The sequence below is a fragment of the Perissodus microlepis genome, chromosome 15 (assembly GCF_051167445.1).
Source record: "Perissodus microlepis isolate ML-2025 ecotype Zambia chromosome 15, ASM5116744v1, whole genome shotgun sequence".
NCBI lineage: Eukaryota > Metazoa > Chordata > Actinopteri > Cichliformes > Cichlidae > Perissodus > Perissodus microlepis.
Window position 1 is genome coordinate 15,818,544 of NC_140475.1, and position 26,968 is coordinate 15,845,511.

The 26,968-nt window shown below is 38.2% G+C and overlaps 1 protein-coding gene across 6 annotated transcripts in view; it reads left to right on the forward strand.

Moving 5' to 3' along the window:
- Nucleotides 1-26,968, forward strand: part of lama2 (laminin, alpha 2) — a 206,565-nt gene that overhangs the window by 16,461 nt on the left and 163,136 nt on the right. For all 6 annotated transcript variants that reach the window (XM_084954250.1, XM_084954246.1, XM_084954248.1 and 3 more), the window contains exon 2: nt 25,568-25,738. In XM_084954250.1, the coding sequence (XP_084810376.1) occupies nt 25,568-25,738 (171 nt within the window). The remainder of the gene's footprint in view (nt 1-25,567; nt 25,739-26,968) is intronic.

The window sequence follows — 26,968 nt, forward strand, 5'->3', positions numbered from 1 at the left end:
TTCTTTATCTAATCGGTTAGAAATCCACCTGCTTTATTTAGATTTTCATTTTCAAGTCAGCTATTGCAAACACATTCTCAAAATTGTATAATTACCTGATAAAAATGAGTTCTGATCAAATGTATTACCTAAAACAGCGGTCCCCAACACCCGGGCCTTGGACCGGTACCGGTCCATGAGTCGTTTGGTACCGGGCCACGAGAGTTGAGGCTCAGGTGTGAAATGTATGGTTTTCAGGGTTTTTATCGGTTTTCAGCGTTATTTTGTTATCGTTTTTATCGTTAACTCGGTTTTCCTGGGTCTTTTCACGTGTGTTATGAATAAATCTTCTTTTTTTCGGTACCGGTACTAGTTTTATTTTGTTGTATTTATCCGCGACACGCGACAGGGCCGGTCCGTGAAAATATTGTCGGGCATAAACCGGTCCGTGGCGCAAAAAAAGGTTGGAGACCACTGACATAAAACACAAAATTTAACACATAGTGCATAAAGAGATGGATACTGCCACTTGACATCTGATTGTGAAGCCTTGACTATGGCTATTTAAATAAACAGATCTTGATTTTATTGGGATTAAATGCTTATTTGTGCTACAAACCTATTTTTTTTTTTTTTTTTGCCTTGTTATTTTGTCTTAAATCAAGTACATGCCTTATCTTTACAGCATTGCACTCCAGTCTCTCCCTCAAAGCCCAAACTTCCACACTGTTTTGTGCCGCTCCAACCAGGACAGCTCAAAAACATGTTCGTAACTTTTTTTTTCTTTTTTTTCTTTTCCTGTCCCGTTTGGCTCTTTTGCCATCAGAATTATTGTCTAAAGGCGGAGAAAGATGCCCAACGGATTTACTTTACCAAATGGACCAACCCAGCCTTGTCGTAATGGTCTATTTGAGTCACCTTTTATTGTTTATTTTATTTTCACTTGCTAATTACGGGACAGATTTGAGTGGGGAAAAGAAAGGGGAGAAAGAAAGAGGGAAAGAAAAACAGAGGGGAAGAGGGACGGGGATAAAGGGCAAAAAACAAAAACCAACAAAATAAGCACACACAAAAATACATATATCAATCACCTGGATCACCTGTTGAGAAAGAAAAAAGAGAAAACAAGCAGAAGAAAAAAAAAGAGCAACATCATAAACAACATCACGATGATCTATGGGAATATCACAGTAAATACTAAATATTAAACATTATTGTGCAGCACGTTGGATCGACAGCGCACAGTGTGCTGTGAGGTAGCATCCAAAAAGGGTGTAGTTTGTGTGTGTGAGCACCCGTGTGTACACCTGTGAGCATGAGTGCGCTTGTATTTAAAAGGTTCCTTCATGTAATGATCTGCTAGAGGGTGTGGGGGGCCACAGCCCCGTCCTCCAGGGCATGAAGCAGGTATGGAGGAGATCAAAACTCCAGACATCCAGAGGCCCTCAGAACACAAGAGACCAAGGAAGACCAACAGAGGGGCAGCCGCGCCACTATCCCAGAAAGAGCTGAGGAGAGCCCCAGATGAGGGGTCACACATGTATTTCTTATTAATTTCATCAAAAACAATCCTGATTATGATTTTTGCTACCCCATTCTCATGAGCAGGTAGCAGCGTGGAGAATTTCCTGGTTTTATCTCAACCGTTTTGGTACATAGAGTTGGGACCACATCTGAGGAGGCAGAGAAATAATTTCAGAGAGCTGATTGAAACGAAGCATTGTTTTCCTATATATTCTATAACAGTGTGCATTTTGAGCTACAAGTGAACTTGTAGCCAAATCCAGTGGTCTGATTGGTTAGATCTGCATATTCACATCCAAGAAATTAAGTTTGATCTGAAAGAATAAATGCCACAAATTTGTCCTGCACTAAGAATAGCTGAGCTCCAAAAATATTTTTAATGCCTGAAATATTTGCATGAATTTTACGTGTTTGGTGTCTAAAGTAGTTTACTCTGAAGTAATGGAGACCAACATCTCATCAGGAAAAGTCACAGATTGAGGAAATTTAGGGTTGTTTCTCATAGATATTTACACAATTATCAAATGTTGTTGATATAATATCAAGCTTAATTCTTTTTTGAGTTGTACTCTTTATTATAATGTCAATTAATATTTTTTGTCATCCTTATTCCAGGATTTTATGCAAGTTTCCTTGTGGTTTGGTGCAAAGTCGTAACTCAGCACGGTACAGATGCAGTGCACTCATGCACAAACCTGGCAATGGAAACACAACGCACATTTTTGAGGAATAGTCCTCAATCTTAACACACGTCACTGTGTATTCTATGCGTTAGATCGTTGTGTCTGCCCCCTGATGTCAAAAGCTTTCAAAGGCTGAGATAAGTCTGGGGCTTATTTTCTGCATCAGTCTGAAATCAGATTGAATAAACTTTTGAAGGTAAGTTGCAACCATGTTGAAGCTAATTTCCAGGTGGCCTACATAAAGTTATTGGCAGGCTCTTGCTTAACAAGCAGCTGAATAGAACACGTCACCACTGTCAAAAAAAAAGCACCCTGGGAAATGTGTAAGGGTAGCCAATGAAATGTGTAAGGTTGTGAGTGGGCATGATTACAACACTCAATCACAATTTTAACTGCTGGAGAATCTTGACCATCACAGGTTTAACAGTATAAGCACATCTGAGAGGGTATGATGGGATCGTTTAATTGCTCTCTAAGGTTCAGGTCTAATTTCAAATTTGCCATTCAATGGCAGTTTTTAAAGTGAGTGTGCCTTTTATGTATTACATCAGCATGCCATTATAATGAGCGTGTTAAGTCACACATACACAATAATTACAGATTATTAGATGTGTTTATTTGCTGTTTCCCTTTATCACAGCCACTGCTAATTTTAATATTGTTAAATCATAGACACACTTGTAAGGATGCATACTTATAGAGCTTCTTTCCGATGGGCCTGTCAGTCTTTCTTTTTTTTAAAAACATAGTGTGTCTAATGCAGGAAAAATCCATCTGTTTCTCAGCAGACACGCCTTTGGTGTGTGTCACACACTCAGCAGCTGTTCCCAGACTGAAAGCAATAGGAGAGCTTTGAAGTACTCTATCCTATTCTGTCATATTTTCTTTTGTTACCCTATGTTTTATTCTAATACCACTGGTTCCCAGTTGATATTTTCTTCTCAAACAACCAAAGACGGACAAGGTTTTATATGACTTCACACAAACCGGTGTTTGGTTTCACTGATTTACATACTGACTCAGAGAGAGCAGAATTCTAACCAGATATATATTTTTTATTATGCCCCGTTTCCATATGCTCTCTGCTGAGTTTCTAGGGGGTAGGTGGGTGTATTTGCTGAGACAGCAGGTCTGTGTACTAGTAGCCTCGCACACTTGTACACAGTACTGGTGATGCATGGAGGAATCAGAGCTCCAATAATGAGCGGAATCAGCCTTTAACATGGTAATGTGTCATTTAGGGCCCATCCATTTAGCTAACGACTTGCTTCCTTTTGAAACCTATTAGCAGTAATGGTAAATAGCAACTCCCCTTTCAACTCACATCTGATCTATTTGCTTTGCCTCTGTTAGTCTTCTCTTCTCTTCTCTTCTGATTTTTCTTTCATCTTCATTATTGCTTTTTAAAAAAAAATGAAGTTCAACTTCTGTGCCCTGTCTTTCATATACTCAACTTTTATTTTCATTTCCTCATTCACATCCCTTGTGTTTCCTTTTTCTTGTTAATGCAATTCTCAAAGTCCTTCTAGAAGCCAGTCGTGCCCCGTGTTATCTATCTTAGCGACAGTATTTTCACAGGTCCTTAAATGAATAATAACCTTAACGCAAGCAGTCTCCCTTAAAAAACATTAGTAAAAGAATGGGTTGTTCTAAAGATCTCTCTGCATTTGAGAATGGTGTCGTAGTAGGTGCCACTGTTGCAACGAGACACTTTGTAAAAATTTGTCCCTCCTGGGTATTCAGCGATTAACTACTGTACAAGTGTATTTTTGAAAAGTGGAAGTGTTTAGGACCCACAGCAACTTGGGCAGACCACCTAAAGTTGCAGAGTGGGGTTTCCAAATGTTGAAGTACATAGTCCATAAAAGTTACCAACTCTGCTGGCTTTGGCATTAATATCAGAACAAGAAGTGTTTGCTGTAAACTTCATAGCATAGGTTTCCACAGCTGAACAGTTCCTCTATCTGTAATACGTGTAATGTATAGGTGGTACATGCTTTATTCCCTATGATGCAAAAGGTTTTGTGTTGTTACGAGAAGGGTGTTTCACACATGACATTGTAGGAACAAGTCAAAAGAAAACAACAACAAAAAATGTTGGTCTACACCTCCCTACATCTTTACTATGTTTATGAGAAGATATGATTGTCGACCTCCCTTGAGGCTGAAATATGTCCATGTATCAAAAATGCAATAGTTTATATTAATCAGCTTTTGGGGAGGCTGGGTGGGTTGACATTTTTGGCATTGCTGAATTCTCTTGTAGTTTGTTCTTTCAGGATTTTTTAAATCCTCTGTGATGTCTTAGTTATTTCCTTTCATCCATTTTCAACCTTGCCCTTTATGCATTCACATTTTGGCCATACCTTAGGTCTTACAACCTCTCTTCTTCTTTCCGCTCCTCTCTTCTCCAACCCACAGGGGCTCATTCATAACATGTACCCATTACCCACCAAGCTATTAGGTTTGCTAACAGTGAGATCCATTGGGTGAAAATCAATGTCTATCCAGGGAGCAGTTTGTCTGTAGTGCCACTGTAATGAATGCTATATACTCCAACACACACAACTCTGGCCCTGTTTTCCGTGCACACTCTCATAAACACACACATACAGGTTCAGACTGAGAATGTGAGCATTGGTGTAACCGATAGTTTTGTCAACAGTGCACCTATTCGAAAGAGTTGTAGGCAAATTGTAGTCCACACTTATGGGCTCTTTGGAACTCTATCTGATAATCTGTCCACCCTGGTTTTGTCTCTTTTCCATTTTTCTCTCGCTTGCTCATGTTTCACCTGAATACGATGCTGAATGTTTGCTGTCAAGAAAATTTAAATGGACATTTTCTGTATATTTAGTCATAGTAAATGGCATAAAGCACTATATGTAGTCACCCATTCACTATATATTAAACCCTTGCATACACTCTTATAGCTTCTATATTCTCCAACCCATATTTCAGCTACATTCAATCTAATCGGAACCTTTTCCATGCCAAAGCAGTTAGTGATAGCCCCAGGTCAGCTAATAGCCGACGTGTAGTCGTCAGTGCTGGCCAGAAACCATGACTCAGCAACCTGTACTTCAGTTCTTGCAAAAAATCCATAGTCATTATTTAATACTATGTATGAACCTTTTAACTCCAGGAGAGCTCATTTCTAATTCAATCATTTGATTCTGAGTTTTCAGACAAATGCAGTCATATTTAAAATGTCACACGCAAGAGTAGTCTGCATAAAAAGAAGTCCTGAAAAACAGTCTGATCAACTTTAACAAAAGGTTGAGGGGAAAAAATGTGTATGAAGTGGTTGCATACTGATTCATCTGTTATCCAGCTGCTGCTTTCAAAAGAAATGGTTTCCACATTGGGAAGATTTGGGAGCATTTCTGGGTCAATTTTGTTACTCCCCAAAAATCTTTTACTCATTTCTTAAATAAAATATAGAGTTATCATTATGAGGTTATATTTTATGTAGCACAATATGTTTTTATGCATGACGGATGAATAATGAGCATTTAGTTTCATACATTTAAAAGCCTGATGATTAAGTATCAGGCTTGTATGTATGATAAAGACTGTAATGCAGCCATGTACTAGAATAAAATACTCTGATCTCAGTTTGGTCAAAGAGCTTCCTGTAAGACTTTAAACATCTGTGTGCTTTTTGACTTTTTTTTTCTGTTTTTGTTGGCTTGCAGTAATGTTTTCCATGTTGACATTCACATTTTGGGCTGCGTCTGGGGCCAGCAGACTATAAAACATTTTGAACTAATCTTCAGATCATAGCAACACTGAGACTAATGGGAACAAGTCTAGCTTCCATCGGTCTTTCTGATGGCCAGTGAGCTATGTTCTCCTTACCAATGTAAAGAAGTTGTTCCCCTGAGAGAATGTGTGAAACTGCGTGAGTTTGTATGGTTAATATTCCTTATGAATAGTGGCCCTTTTGAACCTATTGTGTTAATTGGTCCCCGTGGACCCACTCACACAACTATTCAACCAATACGCTGTTTCCTGTCTCTCAGATTTGTCATTTGTCAGTCACGTGAATCGAAACTAGAAGAGAGGAGATAAAAGTCGTGCGATAAGGGAAGAAATCATGAGGAAAATGGGAAGAGAATAGGAAAAGTAAAAGAATAGGAAGGGTGCGCAGACAGAGATGAACAATATTAACATTGTAGAGTGTGTTCGGTTTGATGTCTGTGGTAGCCGTTTCTTCCAGGAAGCTCATGCACATCCATCTGGATTTCCAATTACTCACAATCCCTTGTGACCCAACTGGCGGCGTCTAGAAAATAATGTTATTTCCTGACCTGACAAATACAAAACACACTCAGGACAGACCTGCACATTCACACAAAATACATCTACTTGAACACATGTAGGAAGTACATATGTACAGAAACACACATAGCAAGGTAACAAAACGAACAAACCTTGTTTTCTGATAATGTTATACTTGGAAAAGCTTCAGCACTAGAAACTCTATGAAAAAAAGGGTTTAGGAATGCACATTAAAAAAAAATACCTTTTACTATATAAAATAGCAGTCTGTTCAAATCTCTGTGTCACATCATGAATCAGGATAAACTCAAATTGTCTTAAAAATGTTAGAATTCCATTTTCTTTACCTTGGGGACCGCTGATGAATCACCTGTCTCTCAATGACCATTTTTAGCTGTTAAAATAAATAGAAAGATTGTGTAAAAAGATTAGACAAGGAAGCATAATTTTAGATAAAAATATTGAATTTGGTGACCAATTTGTTTGTTCCACCATTCGTAGACACATCCATTACTACTGCGACAAGTCACGGCAGCCACTGATGGCAGCAGTGTCTCCTGCTGTCTACTGATAGTGGGTACTTGGAGTGACAGTGTTACACCCAGTTTATGTTCACTTTTCTTGCTCTTGCAAATTACAGAACATTTCGAAGATATATCAGTACAAGAGCTCAGACAATCTCAGATTACAAGGATGCAACAGCTGCATCAAGATTCAAACGCATACATATTTTAGGGAGACACCATCACTGTAACGGTGACAGGTTTGTTTCAGATATTTGTAAGTGCACAGCACCATCAAACTTAATTTCATATTGCCTCGGTTTTATAAGCAAATTTGTGTAATACCTTGTACAGTTTAAAATGTAATTTCCCCCTGAGGGATAATGTAATAAGCCCTATTTGCACTGGATTAGTATTATCAGGGGGCTTTATTTTAGATTATAAATTTGTTACTCAAATTTACTAACATTTGCGTTTGCCAGTGACGAACCTAATGTTAGCATTTAATGGGATGTTTCATTTAAAAACAGGTTTGATAGCCTGCAGCATTTCCCTCTGCTGATGATTTTGATCATTTTCTGTGAATTTTCACCAGTGCTGTGTAGTTACATGAGCCCTGCTGAATTTTCACCAATGTCAACTCATGTGCCAATGCACGCTCTGCAACTCATTTACATAAAACAGGATTGGGAGAACACAAAAATTGTGATGTCGTTTTTACTTTGCACACTACAGATGGCAGAGTCACAGAGTATTAAGATCACAAATGACCTCAATATTTATTACAAATTACTAGAGGTCCCCGGGTCATAGTCCCATGTGAACAGGGCTATAAGCTCTGACAGATTGCAGACAAGTAAAATGACCTTCTAGCAGTATCATTGTTTTGTAATTGTCATATTTTCCTTTGGCTTTTATTACATAATGATGTCTACTCTATGCACAGTTAATTGTATTTACAGTACACAAGAGGTTTTATTGCTTGGACATGTAATTGTTCGTTGCATATTAGCAAAGTTATATATGAAATCAAGGCAATGCTATTTTGTCCTCTTTCATTACCTAGTCAGCAGTAAGACTGACCAATTATTTTTGGAAGCTGGAATCAGTCTGGAAATATTCAATATAATTGTCATTTTTTGTTACTTTGACATTCACCATTTCATTTGATGACATCGGGTTTCATAATTGTTTTGCTTTGGTTGACCATAAAGGCCACATATACATGCTGTAAAAGCCTGAGCAGTCACTGATCCATGACTTTATCTCCAGGGAGCATTTCATCTCAAAGAGCGGTTAGCAGAATCAGGAGGCCACTGCTGGCTTCCTGTTAAATCCAGAAATAAATTTAAAATCCTTCTCTTTATATTATCTTTATATCACCTTATCTTAAAACCTCATAGTACCAGGCTTAGTTGTGCATCCCAAGGTATTTAAAAGCAGAATGGGAAGCAGAACCTTCAGCTTTCCGGTTCCTCTTCTGTGGAGCTAAATCCCAGTTTGGATTCAGGAAACGGATACAAAAAAAGTTACTTTTTTAACATAGCTTATAGTTGTGGATTGATCACGTGACCCTGAACCCTCCCGAGCTCGTTCTGCTGGAAGTTTCTTCCTATTGAAAGGGATTTTTTCCTCCCCACTGTCACCAAGAGCTCACTCATAAGGAGTCATCTGATTGTTGAGGTTTTCTCGCTATTATTGTAAGGTCTTTACCTTAAAAGATAAAGCACTTTGAGGTGTTGTATAAATAATGTTGAATGAAACTGTTGAGACTGACATAAATGCAGTCCTGTTCTGCTCTATTTTGGGTTGCAGGAGAATGTAGTGGTTGTAGCTATGAGAAGATTAGATGCTCTCTGGGGCCAGAGGTCAAGTTGCTCTCTCCTGTAAATCTGCTCTCTGGCATGTTTTCATTACTAGCACCAACATATCCCCCATATTCCCCAGACAACGTGTGAATCTAAGTGTGTGTGTAGTGGCCTTGGCTCAGGCTGGACTCTAAGTACTAACCAAGGCTAGCAGCAATAGTTCCTGCTTAAATCATACACGGCCACACACACACATATACGAAGCGAGAGCGAGGGACAGCCATTTCGCTGAGGTGCTTGTGGATGATTTAACAAAGTACTCATCACTGCCTCATCAGGTATGGATTGGGTGTGTATATGTGAGAGAGCAGTTGGAGGGGGTGGCAGGATAGATTTACTGCTGACTGGTCTGAACTCAGCTATATCACTTCAAACACTTATCCAGGAGTTATTGCACATAAACATTCTCCCTGCTCCCCTTTGCCTTTAATTATTTTTTATTTTTTTAAACATACAGGCCTTGGATCCATTTGTTACTAGAATACTATGGTATTCAATTACAAAACCTGCCTAATTAAAGAAATACATTTTGCAATTGACTGCTCTGATTTCCACAAATGTTAACTGTCCTTTCATGGAAGTAGTCACATGGGAAGTCGACCAAATGTTGGTGTCATGCGAAATGGTATGCATGGACACCAGTAGCAGTGATAGTCTTAGCCAAATAATTTACAGTACAGTGCACCTTTTTGCATTTCTCAATACATACAAAATATCAAAATTGACCTAATTTTAAAAACCTGGCATCAGTTATCATGCCAAGGTATAGTGTTACAGTGTGGATATGCTGTCGGTGCTTGTTGCATTAGCTATAATAGAATTGTCCCTTTACAAAAGTAGTAGTTAACAAGTTATTTCCAGAGGTATAGCATTTATCTAGTGCTTTTCAACTCAGATATCCATCCATCCATCTTCATCCGCTTTATCCGAGGCTGGGTCGCGGGGGCAGCAGCCTAAGCAGAGAGGCCCAGACCTCCCTCTCCCCAGTCACCTCCTCCAGCTTATCCGGGGGAATACCAAGGCGTTCCCAGGCCAGCCGAGAGATATAATCTCTCCAGCATGTCCTGGGTCTGCCCCGGGGCCTCCTCCCGGTGGGACATGCCCGGAACACCTCACCCAGGAGGCGCCCAGGAGGCATCCTTGTCAGATGCCCGAACCACCTCAGCTGGCTCCTTTCGATGTGGAGCAACAGCGGCCCTACTCTGAGCCCCTCCCGAATGGCCGAACTTCTCACCCTATCTCTAAGGGAGAGGCCAGCCACCCTTCGGAGGAAGCTCATTTCTGCCGCTTGTATCCGCGATCTCGTTCTTTCGGTCACTACCCACAGCTCGTGGCCATAGGTGAGGGTAACTCAGATAGCTTGCTTAAATTGTCTTACCTTTAAAATATTGTCTAGAAATTTTGGGTTGGAAATAAGTGCAAAGATTTATTGAAACTTGTGCAAACATACAAGGAAGTACAGTATATGAGGTTTAAAAAGAGTTTGTATAATTCTAAAGAGCTTGAAAGTTAATATTTTGTATGTTCAACTTTAAAACAGCCTGAACTCTTTCTACCTTATTTCTTTTTTCAGTTGTATCAGAATCACAGTTGGCTCATGGCACTTTATATTGTAAGGTAATGACCCTGAAACAATAACTCTCTAAGTCAAGCTTTCTTGCGATTTCTGTAAGTAATCTTCAATAAGATCTTCAAGATGACCCCACACTGTTTCAATAATGTTGAGGTCCGGGCTATGGACAGGCCAGTCTGTGATTTCCATTGTATGTTTTTCTGTGTGATTTTGGTTAAGATCTACTTTTTGCAATTTCATCTTTTACTGGGCTGCACTGACTTTCACTGAAATGTTGTTTATGCAGTACTTCTTCAAACTTCTCAAAGCCTCAAGGAAAGAAGTTACATTAATTACCTCGTTAACTAAAGTTGATAAAATGAGCCAAACAGACAAATCGGACATTAGTGTACTAGTCTGTGAAATTAAGGACCCCAGGAAATTCTGACACTGATAATCGTGTTTATGTTTATGTGCCTGGATGCTTGACAGTTTTGAGAAAACAGAACTTAAGCAGACATACTGTTGGATAAAAAGGAGTTTTGATATTTAGTTCAGACCGCAGCCGAAATGATATATTGTCAAAGTGCACCACTCCCTATTTTGTAATTTAGCCTACATCCTGGTCAGAATTAATTTGTGAGTGGACCTCCTGGGAGATGCTCACCCTCCAGTCTGGAGCAGACAGTTCATTGACACTGGGTTTGTGAGTTCCTAAGAGTGTGTTTAAGTAGGGGATTAACTGTCTATAACTTAGCGGTTTTCCTGTTTAGTCTGGGTTTATGACCGTCTGGAAGAGGACAGCTTTCGCAAAAATCTACCATACAGACACACAAATTCACACAGAGATGCACATACTTAAGCCCACGTGTCTCTTCCTCTTCGGCTCTGTAATGACTGTGTGTGGCCATCTGGAAAAATACAACATTTGAGTCAGTAATTTCCTAAAATTTGGGCCAGTTGTAATTAGTAAAAAGAAGCTTCACGCTCCAATGAACATTGAAGTGTTAATATGTGACTTCTTACTGTGAAAGTACAGCAGTTACATTGACTCGTAGGTGAAATAGTTCAGAGATAGCTGGTGTTGTTTGTAGTTTTAGTTTAGGAGCTTTTAGACCAGTAAAAAACGTGATGTGTGGGAAGGGACAAAAAAAAAGGCAGAAATGAAATTTTATTGAAACAGAAATGAGGTAAAAGAGAGAGAGGTCAATGTCCTGACTCTTTTGATCCCACAGCCTCTTTCTTTCTTTTTAAAATAATTTTCTGCATTTATTTTCTTTTTGTAATAAGTCATTCATCACTCTCTTTCAAGTCAGTGTGACTATCTGCCTGCATTTCCTTTGGAGCTCCATTACTGTTGGGAACCCACACAGAGACACACACACACTGACACACACTCTCCCAGGGCAAGAAGTCCTAGTGAGAGCAGGATGTTGACTTAGTTTTCATTTCAGCTTTCCCTGAGAACCCCGGAGGTCGACAGAAGAGGGGCCAACACGTGTAAAGCTGGAGACAGAAGAAGGGGAACAAGACTATAGATTAATGTATATTTTCTCACTCTTATCACCCCAGAGAAGCAATAACAAGAGAGCTCAAAGTACATATTTATTTTCAGCAATGGTATTGAGGGATACAATTCAAGAAAAAAGCTTGGGGAAAGCAGACACAGAGAACATGCAAGCGCAAACACAGATTTGCCTTGAGTTTATGAGTATTGTATGATGAAAAATCCCATATTTTATCGTTTGGCTCATACGGTAACATAGATAATGGGACTTTTCTGAAAGACTCTTTGAATGAAATACACTTTAAAATGAATGTGTTCAATGTGACACTAAAGACAGTGACAGAGTGACACGTAAAGATGCTTTTCAAGTGCTACAGTAATGACAATGTCATAAAAAATGCCCATAAAAACTGAAAGGCACTACTATCGTGCATATCAATTCATTTTCTCAGCATAACATGTTTGGGTAATATTTCTAAAATCGTTTGACTATCAACGTTGTCTTAAAATCAGCCTTAAGATTGCTGAGGTCAACTCATAGCATTATGGTGACTGAATTCAACCATATCAAATAAACTGACTCATGGGGACCAAATTGGAAATAAGCAGCAGTTACAAAGCGTCTCAGAAGATAATGTGACAAACTGCTTTAAGGTTAAAGTTGGAATGGGTATGATGCACGCTGACAGGAACAAAAAGCCGCTCATTGTCCAGTGCATGAAATTTTCCACACTTCACAACGTCATTCATTTATCAAACATGTCTGTGAATTATGTTACTATGGAAACAACATGCAGTAACCAAGGAACACTGACGGTGGTGCATGGGCGCAAACGCACCAATGTTAGTATTTAACCTTTTCTTTGATCTGAGTTATGCTGAACATAAGTCTTGATAAATGCTATGAGAATTCATGATTTGCACGTGTATGTTTGTGTGTGAAGCAACCAGGGATGATCTGGTCTAACTCTGGAGCCACAGCCACCTTAAAATATAATAATATATGTTCCATATAATAAAACCTGTTAGTTGAAATCTTTAAGCAGATATTTCGCTTTTTCATGTTGCCCAGCCTCAAATTAAATGCCGTGCTGTGAACTTTGCTGTTATTTACCCATTTCCACACCTCACCTTCCCTGATTTCTTATTACTGATTGGCTCCTGTGTTACTTTGTCTCTTAATTAAAATCACCTATACAGTAGATATTGCTTAAGGACCTCCCCTTTTATTAAGTCTCAGCAATGGGTGTGTGAGTTTGTTGTTTATTATTAGTTAGATTAACTAATAACCTTACTTATCATTAAATTACTGACCAAAAGTCTAGTCTTTTTTGTGTCTTTTTAAGAGTTAGTAGTTAATGTGTGTCTTTTCCCTATAGTTAAAACTGCTTTTCTTTTAAAAGTAAAAATAAACTTAAAACACAGAAGCAGTATTGTTGGCTGTATTTATATGTATTCTGATACATGATAATAAGCCAGTTCCTGTGAAATAGCTAATAACTTTTTGGTTTGAGTAGTCTGGGTCACAATAAAGTATACATATATATTTTAACAGTTAGATTTTAAGACCAGTGATTTACAAAACAAACATCTAGCTATTTATACGAACTAACTACTGGAAAACGATGACATTTTGAATCTTCACGATTAAGATAAAAAACAATTACATGCTATATATGCCACTATATTTGCACAGTTTAGTGATTAGTCAGTTTGTCACACTTGGATCTTTTTCCATTTCAAATTCTTACTTAAAAGATTTTTTTCTTTAAACTTGAGCCCTTAAAAGTTATGCTGCATTTATTTCAATTCGCAGTTAATGAAGACTATCTTCCTTTAGATAAGGATGGTGGCTGTTTGTTAGTGATGGATGACTGAGTGTATTTTTCTTTCCTATATAATAAGTAATTTAGACAAAGTGCTACCTGTTAGGTTCCTTCCTGTAGAGCCATGTGTAACAGGAGGAAACTTTGCAATTATATCACACTTTGATTGAGCCTTGGGGGATTCAATAGATAGCTTAATTTAGCAATTATAATTTAATCATTCGGTTGCATTATTTTACTAAGGACTCCAAGTGTTGTGTTGATGTTACACTTAATGATCACTTTCTTTATTGGAAACATGCTTTGCTGTACCTTAGTTCTGTGTGCAGTTGCCTGCCTGTACCCTGTGACACCTTGTTAACTGAGACAGAAAATTATTTATGTCTTATTTGTATTTATTTATTTATTTTACCAGGGTTTCAGTCATGACTCAGGCTATCATCTCGCCCACCTTCAGTAACAAAATTAGGATATGGTCTTGAGAACACACGTTATTTTCATCTAGCCTGACATATGACGAACTGGCGAGTTATAGTCAGTTTAAGCTTCTGAAAAGGGGCCATGGCGTGTGTTTGTGATTCATAACTTTTCAGTTTCTCCTTGATGAAAAACAAACATGATGTAATGAAGCAGATACGTGGCCACCAAAAATTGTTTTGTCTTAAAGGAAAAACTGTTGAATCATTGATATTAACCACATGGCTCTGGTCATGAGCAGATGCGGGCACTGCAGCCAGAATCAATTAGCAGAAGCTTTGGTCCCTCGTTCTGATGGAAAATTTGATATATCCAGATAACAAGATAATTAAGTTTTGATTTTGATGCTGCTGGAGTCGAAATAGCTGCTGCTGATCTCACCTTCATGTGGACATTTTGGCGATATTTGGTACAAATCTGGGCATGCATTGAATTCTCCTGTCCTTGTTAAACTGTTAAAACCCCATTTCCTGGATTGCCTTGTTTACCAAGCTCAAACGAAGGCGAGAAATCATATTTCTGGTGTTTCGAGCACAGCTGAGCTACAGTAACAAAGCTGATTAGATTTTTTAGGAGAGATCCTCATGAAGCTGAAGATGAGTCCAGCACTGATTAGTGTCTCTCTCTTTATTTATTTATTTTTATCTTTTTGCTGGAAATTAATTTGCGTGTTAGGTGCATATGCATCTTATGAATAATATCTCTGTGAGACTGGACATAGAGTAATTTTTTATATTTTTGCATATGTTTTTTACAGAGTGTAAAGCTCTGCGCCTCGGTTTTTCATCTTTTTGCTTATGTAAATATCTTTATATAAAGGTTATGTGTGTGCATATACAGGATTATTGCAGTCTCATTCCTCTTCTGGCCCTCACCCTTTTTAAACAACACTTCATCTTTCTCTGGGAATCCCTCCATCCATCTATTTGCTCTCCATCAATCTTTCTATCTTTTCTTCCATCCATATCTCGCTCTCACCCTCTAAGCACTCAGGGTGGAGGGAGAGATGGAAAGTTACAGAGAGAGAGAGAGAGAGATACAGAGAGAGATGATCCTGTCTTTTTCAACCTCCTCCTTATTCCATCAAGCATACATCTAGCCTCAAAACTCAACAATAACACATCCATCACACACACACACATAAGGCACACGCACAGACGCAGAGCAAGGCGAGCAGTGCCGAGTCATCTTCTATTATGACAGAAAAAGCAAATAAAGTTTTATTCCTAATGCAATAAAAAACCTTTATAAGATAAAAAGAATATGCTATCGTCCCGAACTTGTGGAAATCTGATCAGTGTGACCATTTTCCCCTTAGATTTAATGTAGACTCCTATGTTAATGACCCATGTTACTACATTGATGAACGGTTCAGTAGCCTGACTTTTGAAAACTCTGCTTGTGTGCACTTGAGCATGTGTGCCCACCTCAATTACATATATGTAAAAAAGCATAAATATAGAAGATAAATAAAAGAAGGTGAGAGGTGTTTGAGGAGCTTTCAGTAATATTTTACATTAACAGGTGGGTTGGTTTGCTTAGTTGACACAGACGTTATATAAGTTCATGTGCTGATGAAGGACTCAAGATTTTGACTGAATTGCATAGGTACTTGTAGACTATATGAATATAGACAATATCATCTCAGTTTTTGTGCTCGACATCCTTTAAGGGCTCACAGTTGTGCTCATTGTGTAGCTCTCTGGCTATGAAAACAGAAAGTTTATGAGAATTCAACCAACACAGAGACCACAAAGGCGCTCTATTGTGCAGCCTGCCAGAAAAAAACAATCACGTGTCACCCAGTGGTGGTGACCCGATGCATAGTTCAAATACTAAGTTTGAAAAGTTGGCTTGAAAAAGTCAAGAAATATGGATGTTCACCACAAAGAGGAAAATGTACAAGGAAAAGGATAAAGTTCAAAGAATGAACAACACGATACCCTGACCGTGGCTGGAGTTGATAGTGTTCATGGTTTTTCAAACTATGTTTCACACAATTATAAAAAAAAGTGTTTTGTGTATCTGGATTGCTGTCTTTTCCTCAGCAAGGGATAGGCTAAAGTACCAGCAAAAGCACATATTTTTGCAGTATTTCTCATGTTTTTCATAGTAAATGTAGCAATAGCTATGCTCCTTCAAAGTCCTGTTGGTGTTGGTACTGACTAATAATCATAATTCAATTTCTTTGTAAGTGCACTTGAGGAGACTGGGAACTGGGAAAAAAGGTCAAAGTTCAAAAGTTTAAAAAGTCAACTTGATTAACACAAATTTTTAATGGTAACAACCATTTTTTGCTTTTGTTTTTTTTTTTGTTTTTACCTAGCTATATCAGTATGCAAGCCCATTTCCGCCCACACAAAAAAAACCCCAAAAGTATCCGTAACTCAAAATGTCGAGTTATTAACTCAGAATTTCAACTTATTTTCTCGAAATTTTGACTTATTAACTTTAAATTTTGAGAAAAGTAACTTTTCAGAGAGTTAGCTCTGCCAATCAGTAATATACGTGGAATGCGCACTCAAAACCGGATCGCAACAAATTGGCGCTTTCGAGAGTACGTTTGCTGATAGTAACGCCATGTGATTCAACTAATAACTCAAGGATTTCATCATTTGTGAAGCCACGCTGAAAATAATCAGCAATTTGTGCATTCATGACTGGCTGTAATACTAGTAGCTTAGCTCTAGCATTTGTAGCTGAGAGCTTCAGCTTCCGGCTAACAAGGAGATGATGTGATTCACGTAGATTACTGATTGGAAACTCTAACTCAAAATTTCAAGTTATCAACTCAAAATTTTGAGTAAGTCAAAATTAAAGTAAGTCAAAATTTCGAGCTACTTTTGTCAAAATTTCGTATTAATAAGTCGAAATTTTGAGAAAGATAACTCGAGTTATGGATACTTTTTTGTGTGTGGCAGAAATGGGCTTCCATAATATCAGCCTTTAATAGTAGCAAAACATCGAAAGTTTAGGACATTGACAACTCCTTGGGCAATGACACCGCCCAGCTTTCCCTAGGTATACTTATGCATTTTGACAGTATTAAAATTTAGAGCCAGTATGGCAATAAATCCTCAGAGACTTCTGGTTAACAGAGCGTAGATGGAGGAGGATAGAGAGGCCAACAGACAGACAGACACACAGACAGGCAGGTTGCCATAGTTATCAGAGCAGAGAGAAAAGAGTGGAAGGTGATGAACCTTCGTAGGTGTGTGTATGTGAGAGGCATCCACGGACCCGTAGGCAGACAATCATTGTGTCCTTGTCATTCAGTGAATCTGAAATGTGAACCCTCGTCTTTATCCAGCGCTCTCTGTTTCTCTGTTATCTCACCTTATTGTTCAACATAAAAGGCATGAGAGAAAAAACTTATCACCGTCTGAAGTCACAGTCGGACATATGATCAGAACTAACCGAGAATTTTGATGTTGCTGTAACAGCCAGCAACCCATAAAAGTCCCCAAAGTAAAGATCATTCAAATGTCCTCGTTGTATTTCTTTAAAGCTGGAATGTTTTTCTTCTCTGGAACATGAAAATTGAAATGTAAGGATTGTTGGGTTAAGATTAAGTTTATGTGGTGAGGGTCGACTGCTTGAATGTAGCATGGTGCAAGGTCTCAGAGCCTCTGCCCACAGTGCTGAGTTCTTTTTGTTCGCTCATTGAAAAAGTTCTGTTTCCTATTAGAGCTGTGTAGGTTGGATTTATGCTTGAATAATTTCCTGTTAATAACTCACATTGTTTTACTTCATTTGCTGTTCGTTGCATGCCACCTGCTACCAATGAGACAATCAGCCTCCTTGCTGTTTCACTTTGTTTATGGACAGATGTTTTAGAACTTCTTGAAGTCTAGCTTTTTAGACGTTCTCCACTGATTTGCTTGTGATTTTTTTTTCCTGAAAATCTCTCTTTGTTCTTAGTTAGCTATTTGTTTTTTTTTTTTGTTTTTTTACATTTCTTTGTATTGTTTACCACACTGACTCAGGGGTGTACTGCAAAGTGATGTTAATGGATTAGCAGCTATGTAGATCTTAGAGTCAAAGCTTTTTTTAATGGCTCTCTTTTTACCTGTCTAAATCACTGTGGTAACTTATACTGCAGCACCTGGTTTATAGCAGATTACATTCAAAGTTATAGTTGAAAATTGGCTTGAAGTACCACGATTTCACTAATTATTTTACTTTCATTATTTGCATGTGTTAAGTGTGATGTAGATTCTTTATTGGCCACGAAGGAAGCCCAGCTGTAAAATTTCAAGAGTTCTAGCTTTGCACTGACATTGCATTGGAATGTTTTTATATTTGATTCTAAGTTTCTGCTAATTCTCTTTCCCACAATTACAGCTACTAGAACACAAAGTAGAAAATTAATCAGTTATATTTGTTTGATGGTCATTAAAAAATTTAATTCATCAATAGTGGTGATCTAATGATTTTCTTGTTTCCTTTATTTAGACTATAAGATGGTAACTTTTAATTTTTAACTGTATTTTATGTTCTTTATAGATTTCTATAAAAATAAATAAAGTTTATTATTTCTGTCAACTTCTTATCATCATTATCTGAATTATTTGTCACTGGAGTAGGGACACTCATAGGGATCATTTTATGTGGAAAAGAAGAGTCATGAGTCTAATGAAATCTGGCTGTGTTGAAATTCCTTAATAGTATACCACTCCGATGGCCTGCGTATGACCTCTTAAGAGCAGTTCACAGCAAAATGACCACAACATATACACCGAACCTAAATTTGATGACAGGCTGATGAGATCAAAATGGTACTTCTGTCTAATTATAAGACTTATCCAATTCAGGAAAATAGATTACCCAGAGAGGAGCCAACACCAGTCACTTGTTGGATTTGAACCCAGGACAGTACCAATCACTGTGGCATCAGTGAATTTAATCTGACCACCAGTATTTCCCAGCTTGCTTGAAAGACAAAGCCAATACAGTTAGACACGGAAAAAAATGAAGTTCTCTTTTAAGCCCATATGGAAAAGATATATATATATAAATCTTATAAAGTTTGTATATGTCTTGTGTGAAACTTGTATGAAAAGCATACAAGAGTGAAAACAGATATAAGATCCCTTGAAAAATTATATAATGAAACTTGTATGTTTTGGATACTTACTAAAACAATATATGAAAGTAATGAGAAAGTGGCCACTTTCATGAGTAAATCATATAAGTTTTTACTATTTCTTTTCCATATGGGAGACCACATGTGAATCTGTAAATCAGACATGAAGAAGTGATAAAAAGCTAAGGGTATTAGCTGTCTCAAATCAAGCTGAAAATTCCACAGTCTCCCACACACACTTGTATCTAGAGACTCTTCCAGGTTGTGAATCAAAACCCCAGGAATAAGTAGGATGTTGGCTTGATTTCCTGGCAGTTATAAACAGTGCGGACAATAACCATAAACATATGTTCATGAAGACATTTTTTATTGTGCAGTAAGACCTTAAACTAAGTTTTATACTCGGGTCTTGGTTGTCTATGTTGACCACAAAAGAATGCAACCTCTTTTTTCTTCCTTACCTCTGTGGTATGTATACAGGGAGTGCAGAATTATTAGGCAAATGAGTATTTTGTCCACACCATCCTCTTCATGCATGTTGTCTTACTCCAAGCTGTATAGGCTCGAAAGCCTGCTACCAATTAAGCATATTAGGTGATGTGCATCTCTGTAATGAGAAGGGGTGTGGTCTAATGACATCAACACCCTATATCAGGTGTGCATAATTATTAGGCAACTTCCTTTCCTTTGGCAAAATGGGTCAAAAGAAGGACTTGACAGGCTCAGAAAAGTCAAAAATAGTGAGATATCTTGCAGAGGGATGCAGCAGTCTCAAAATTGCAAAGCTTCTGAAGCGTGATCATCGAACAATCAAGCATTTCATTCAAAATAGTCAACAGGGTCGCAAGAAGCGTGTGGAAAAACCAAGGCGCAAAATAACTGCCCATGAACTGAGAAAAGTCAAGCGTGCAGCTGCCAACATGCCACTTGCCACCAGTTTGGCCATATTTCAGAGCTGCAACATCACTGGAGTGCCCAAAAGCACAAGGTGTGCAATACTCAGAGACATGGCCAAGGTAAGAAAGGCTGAAAGACGACCACCACTGAACAAGACACACAAGCTGAAACGTCAAGACTGGGCCAAGAAATATCTCAAGACTGATTTTTCTAAGGTTTTATGGACTGATGAAATGAGAGTGAGTCTTGATGGGCCAGATGGATGGGCCCGTGGCTGGATTGGTAAAGGGCAGAGAGCTCCAGTCCGACTCAGACGCCAGCAAGGTGGAGGTGGAGTACTGGTTTGGGCTGGTATCATCAAAGATGAGCTTGTGGGGCCTTTTCGGGTTGAGGATGGAGTCAAGCTCAACTCCCAGTCCTACTGCCAGTTTCTGGAAGACACCTTCTTCAAGCAGTGGTACAGGAAGAAGTCTGCATCCTTCAAGAAAAACGTGATTTTCATGCAGGACAATGCTCCATCACACGCGTCCAAGTACTCCACAGCGTGGCTGGCAAGAAAGGGTATAAAAGAAGAAAAACTAATGACATGGCCTCCTTGTTCACCTGATCTGAACCCCATTGAGAACCTGTGGTCCATCATCAAATGTGAGATTTACAAGGAGGGAAAACAGTACACCTCTCTGAACAGTGTCTGGGAGGCTGTGGTTGCTGCTGCACGCAATGTTGATGGTGAACAGATCAAAACACTGACAGAATCCATGGATGGCAGGCTTTTGAGTGTCCTTGCAAAGAAAGGTGGCTATATTGGTCGCTGATTTGTTTTTGTTTTGTCTTTGAATGTCAGAAATGTATATTTGTGAATGTGGAGATGTTATATTGGTTTCACTGGTAAAAATAAATAATTGAAATGGGTATATATTTGTTTTTTGTTGAGTTGCCTAATAATTATGCACAGTAATAGTCACCTGCACACACAGATATCTCCCTAAAATAGCTAAAACTAAAAACAAACTAAAAACTACTTCCAAAAACATTCAGCTTTGATATTAATGAGTTTTTTGGGTTCATTGAGAACATGGTTGTTGTTCAATAATAAAATTATTCCTCAAAAATACAACTTGCCTAATAATTCTGCACTCCCTGTATACAGGTCTTGTATGCCATTGCTTTTTTTTTTTTTAAGAGCTTTATCTCTTCCCTGTTGCCAGTGTTCAAACTGAGAATAAGTGAACAAAAGAGTGCTTTTGAAGGAGTTCAGACTGCTCTCCACTGACTGTGTTCTTTGAAAGGTTGACCAAATATCAGACTAATCTTGAGGCATCAAAAAAGAAATCTCAGAAATTCACAAAGAATCACAGTGAACAGATTAAATTGAAAAGATTTTGATAGCAAATCTATAAAAGTGGCTGCATTATCATTCCAGGGTTCAGAGAGAGACAAAGAGGAGTTGCACTTAGACTGTTTGATTGTGAGTTGAGATTTAGGCATTTGTGACTGTGGGACTATTTGTTTGAACACTTTGTTGAATAAGCTTAGGAAAATGAATTTATATTAAGTACAGCAACATAAATCGCAACAAATGAAGCATAAAAAATAAATGTGGTGTATTAATGCATGATTCTGTTTTATTTCAAGCCGGCATATTTCCCCCAAAAGGTGCAGCTCGTGCACATGTTGCAGGTCATGTTAAAACTGCACATCCCATCTTCGTTGGAAGGATTCAGGGGAATTACTCGTGGAACAAAAAAAAAATCCTGGGGAAGTCTGCACATGCCTCCCGTAGCTTTCCAAACAATCACAATTTTTACATGAATTGTTTTAAATGCTTTGCTCTGACTGCAGCTACAAATAAGCACAGTGGGTAGCTGCCTAGAATGGTCATTTTGGCTAACTGCATAGGGATCTACATCTGGGTCACCTCACCTGCTGGCTGACTTCAATGGTTATTTTGACAGCAGTTATGTTCGAAATCAAACGGTGTGACTGCTCAAACTGCAGAACAGCTGATCAGTGATTTTACCATCATCACACCCCCCAGAAGTTACACATTAAATGACGACTGATTTGGAGAAAAATTGGGCCAACTCTAATACTTATTTGGGGCTAATAGTCTGTACGGTATCCTTGCAAGGTTTCTGTGACTAAAATGCACATTTTCTGTTAAATCAAATGTGTTTCAATACATTACAGCTCGAGGAATTTGATTAACTATAAATATTTTGTGTGCTTCAGTGCTTTAAGGTGAATTAAAACCACTAGAATATGTAATACAGGAGGAATAAATACGGGACTTTGTGTTATTACTCATTGAGAACCTGGTTAAAATATTTATCCGTGACATTTGCTTTATTTAAAAAAGTCGTAATGGAAGTCTGGGCTTCCTAAGTGGCAGGGGCTTCTCAGATATCATTACTAAAAGCCTGGGAAACACGTGTGCGTGTGATATGTTGTGAGTATTCGTATGAGAATGTGTGCGCATATGTGAGAGAGACTTTGGGTGTCTTAGATGTTTTTCACAGTTCATCTGTCTTGACATCTGGCCAAACAGCTGGACTCATCTGGACAAACACTCACAGACAGTCCACGCTTTTCCAAGTGCTTCTCCTCTCAGACTTCCTTACACTTTTCCTCTCCTTCTTACTCACCCTTGATTTGTTTGTCTCCTATGTGCACAATATGATACATTTATATTTATCTATTTTTCATTGTGTATACATGCACATGTTCTTTAACTTGTTTTCTTAAACTTTAATTGTAATGTCTAGTGTAACATAGTATATTTATGTGTTTATCTGTGCATGATTTCCAGAAAGGAAATGTGAACCATATGTAGGCCATGTTCAGCATTCCAGGACTTTAAGTTCAACAAGCTTGCCATTCATAGTGAACACTCTGTGATCTCTTAGGGACAGCTGATACTGGCCAATGTTCCATCCTTGTACTGCAACATGTAAAATGCAGCTTTTGATATCTTGAATGGAAGTTCTGGTTAAACACTGAACAGTTATAAACCTTGGTTGGTTTTTACATTTTAGCTTTACATGCATAGCAAAATAGTAATTTTGATTTTTTTTTTTAAGAATTGAATTAATGACTTAATTGATAAATTCTTTTTGAAAACAGTCTTTTTTTGTTTAAAAACTGAGCATAGTGTTATTTCAGGCAGACCGTCAAGTTGAGCTCATCCTTAGTCTCAGCGGCTCAGCTGATCTCAGTGCCAGCCCACATCAACTGAGGGTTTGGCTGATGTCCTTTTTTGCATCCAACTGTCAAGTCTAATATAGGGTATGTTATTTAAACTGCCCACAGTTGCTGTGCCTCTGCAAGCCACTTCGCAACTCACTCCAATCCCAGGTCCTCTGTTCAAGCTTTATCTGACTTATCCGTGTCATAGTTGTTTCTGTAGGAGGTCTCTGCTATATTGGTATCCCTCAAAAGCAAGTCATTATATCTCAAGGAAAATTCCAATAATTTTATGTCAACAGGGAGAGATCACTTGGAAGACTTGAACATGATTTATTGAGATTGAGAAATTAATGTGTTTGGTAATTAGACATCATGGCAGAACAGACTTCCAGTGGTGATAGGATTTAAGACAGGAGCCCTTGGAGTCTAGACGCTGGCGGTGGTGAAGATGAAGACTGAGATTTGGATGAAGCTCTGATGGGGAGGAGGTTAGTTGCACTGACGGTGGGCAAGAAGATGACTGGACCAGAGTCATGATGTCAGTACTGAGATTGACAGCTTGGGAAAGTGGTAGTGATGTTGTATTTTGAAATAAGCTTTTTAAAGCTTTAAGCCCTGCTTTTTCAGTACTTGTCCATCCACTGTTGCTCAGTTAAACTTATGCAGTGTAACTGGTGATTGCTGTAGCCATTCTCAGTTGAAACATTTACTTTTAGGTTGCACAAAACTAGCGACTAATATTCAACGGTATGTTTTTGGTAAAACACATTTGCCATTTCCAGCAGTTTTGGTGCACAGTATTGTTCTTTGTTGGAGATTCCCAAAGTGAACTGTCACTGAAGGTTGACAGTACTCTGGCTTCCTGGCTCCATGACATATATGGTCTTGTCTCATTGTATCCACTAGGGAACTTAAATGCATCAGGATGGATTTCCATCAATCCATTCATATGATATTTTACGTCATTTAAACATTTATTGATTAAATATGTAGATTATTTGAAAACTAACTGAATGATAATAGGTCTTAGGGATGAACAGAGTGGTGTCAGCCTTACATGGATAGATGGAGAAATGTGCTGAATGTGCATAAATATGACCTATTGGGGAATAAATTGTGGCAGTGAGTGGTATATCATACGTTTGGTCTTCACTTTTATCCTTGATATCAGGCTTGTTGCATTTTCTTTCTGCATAAAACATCCAAGTTTCCTGAATGTCCTTCCTGCTTGAATGAACCTGGTCTCACAAGATTACCATAACAATAAGGTTGAAAACAAAGTCCTGTTAGCACAGTATAACTTTATTAATGGATTCCAAGAATATCCTGGAAAAAAATTTGGAGGATTTTCCATAATGTATGTCCTCTCCTAGTTTACATTCTGTGGCTCCAGCAGTGAAAAATGTCCATGGTCAGAAAATGAAAGTTGCTTGAACAACATAATGCAAATGAACAGTTTTGATACAAAAGTACAAAATTGCTCAAAGTCTGCACAGTGGAAAGCGTGCCCGAAAATATTCTGTCCATGCTTCTTTTATCAAAAGATAAAGTGATTACAGCCATTTCTATCTGTTAATGTTAAATGATGTTAACTGCTTTTGACTGCACTGAAAATACACCCAAATTAAATAGCTCGGATGATGCGAACCCTTGCCCTCCCCCTCATGTTCCAGGCTAATTACTCATAACCTCAGTACAACAGAAATACAGGGATCATTTTGATTTGAAATACAAAACCTAAATGCAAATCAGGATGTGCTGTTCCTAACAACCCCCCACGGTAGCATTTGGCAATTGCCCACCTTTTATTTTATGCTTTGACTAAGAAATCCAGCCTGGCCTCATTTGAAGTGCTCTGAAAGGACTTTGATGTGTGATTAACGAAGATCTGAATGCACAATAACATAGAACTTGCTTCGAAGTTATCATGTACTGTGTTCTTTTCTTTTCTTTTCTAGATATGTTGAAAACGAGTGAACTAACTTTTGAAATATTGTAATTTTTTTATTGGATAGTTGATGTAGGTTTGCTTTTTATTTCACATTTTTTTATTTGTACTAAGACAAAAAAAAGTAGAAGGTATATGCAGGCATCAGTACTAATGCATAAAGCTCTTTAACTTTCAAAAGTTGCATCTGTATGCAATTATCCAATTACCCATGTCTTTTTTCTTTATTTCTTTTTTTCTTCCCCAGGTCTGTTTCCAGCTGTGTTGAATCTAGCGACTATGGCTAATATAACAACCAATGCTACCTGTGGTTCAACTGGTCCAGAAATGTTCTGCAAGCTTGTGGAGCACGTTCCAGGACAGCCTGTTAGAAATGCACAGTGTCGAATCTGCAACCAAAGGAGTGCAAATCCCACGGGTAAGGAAGAGTCACATCCACATGAGACTTATAGTCTTGGTGATTACAACAATTAATCATTTTACATTAGTTAATTAGACTATGATTGGCCAGATGTTAACCAATCATTTTGTCTAAAACGATAATTATAGAACAAAACGAGGAATCAATTGCAACATGACAAGACGACAATACAAAATTAGCCTGCACTCATTATTCAAATAGTCTACCAGACTGTCATAATACAATGGATCAATAATTCAATTAACCGCTCAGCCAGTCAAATACCCAATCAGTTTGTCAGTGAAGCACTCCATCATTAACTAGTATCCAGTGATTAGTCAACAAACCAATTAGTCAGCCATCAGTCAGCCAGTTCATTGTTGGTGTTATTCATTAAATGGAGCCCATCCTTTTCTTTATTTTCTTATTGTATACTCTTACGTTGGCGCATATTCATATAGTGATGGGCCATGGTTTAAATAATAAGGTCAACGTGTATCCATAGTAGCCTAATGCTTAGTCTTTAGTGTGCTCTCAACATGAGGTTTTAGAGCTTTGTTTTGTTTTTTTGTTTTTTTTTAACTTGTGGCTCTTTTTGTCCTTTTGAGCATATATCTTTAATTACATTTTATTTATATACCATCAAATCACAACAGCAGTTTCCTCAGTGCACTTTATATTGTAAGGTAGAGATGCTACAATACAATACAAGGAGAACCAGGCTCAGCGGCTACCTGCCACAACAATCCTTAATATGTTCATTGACAGTGTGTTCAGTATGTTCAAATAACAATGAGCTGTATTTTGGTAGGGTATGTAGATCACTTCTTGGCTGTGTAAAGTGAGTTAAGGGGGGTCAACCATCAGGTTGCCCAACATTCAGAAATGGCCCACTGCTTATAAAAGCACTAAAAGAGCAGTTGACAGTTGGTGGGTGAAATTTAAAAAAACCTCTTTGCTGTTGCTTTGGTCCTTGTATTTTGTGTAGAAAACAATATATTGTCTGCAAACACTCACCAACTGCTTGCCAAGTAGTAGTAAAACTGAAAAGTGCAACTCAACATATTGGTTTTAGAGACTTGTAACAACTTTAGTTTGAAGGTCAACACTTGGCAAGGATTTACAGACAAGTCGGCATCTTTTATGCAAACTACGGGTGATTACACCAACCTACTAGTAACCACAGAAATCACAAGGAGCTTTTTGGCGCAGGGCTCTCTTTGTGACTGATTTCAACAGAAAGCTCTA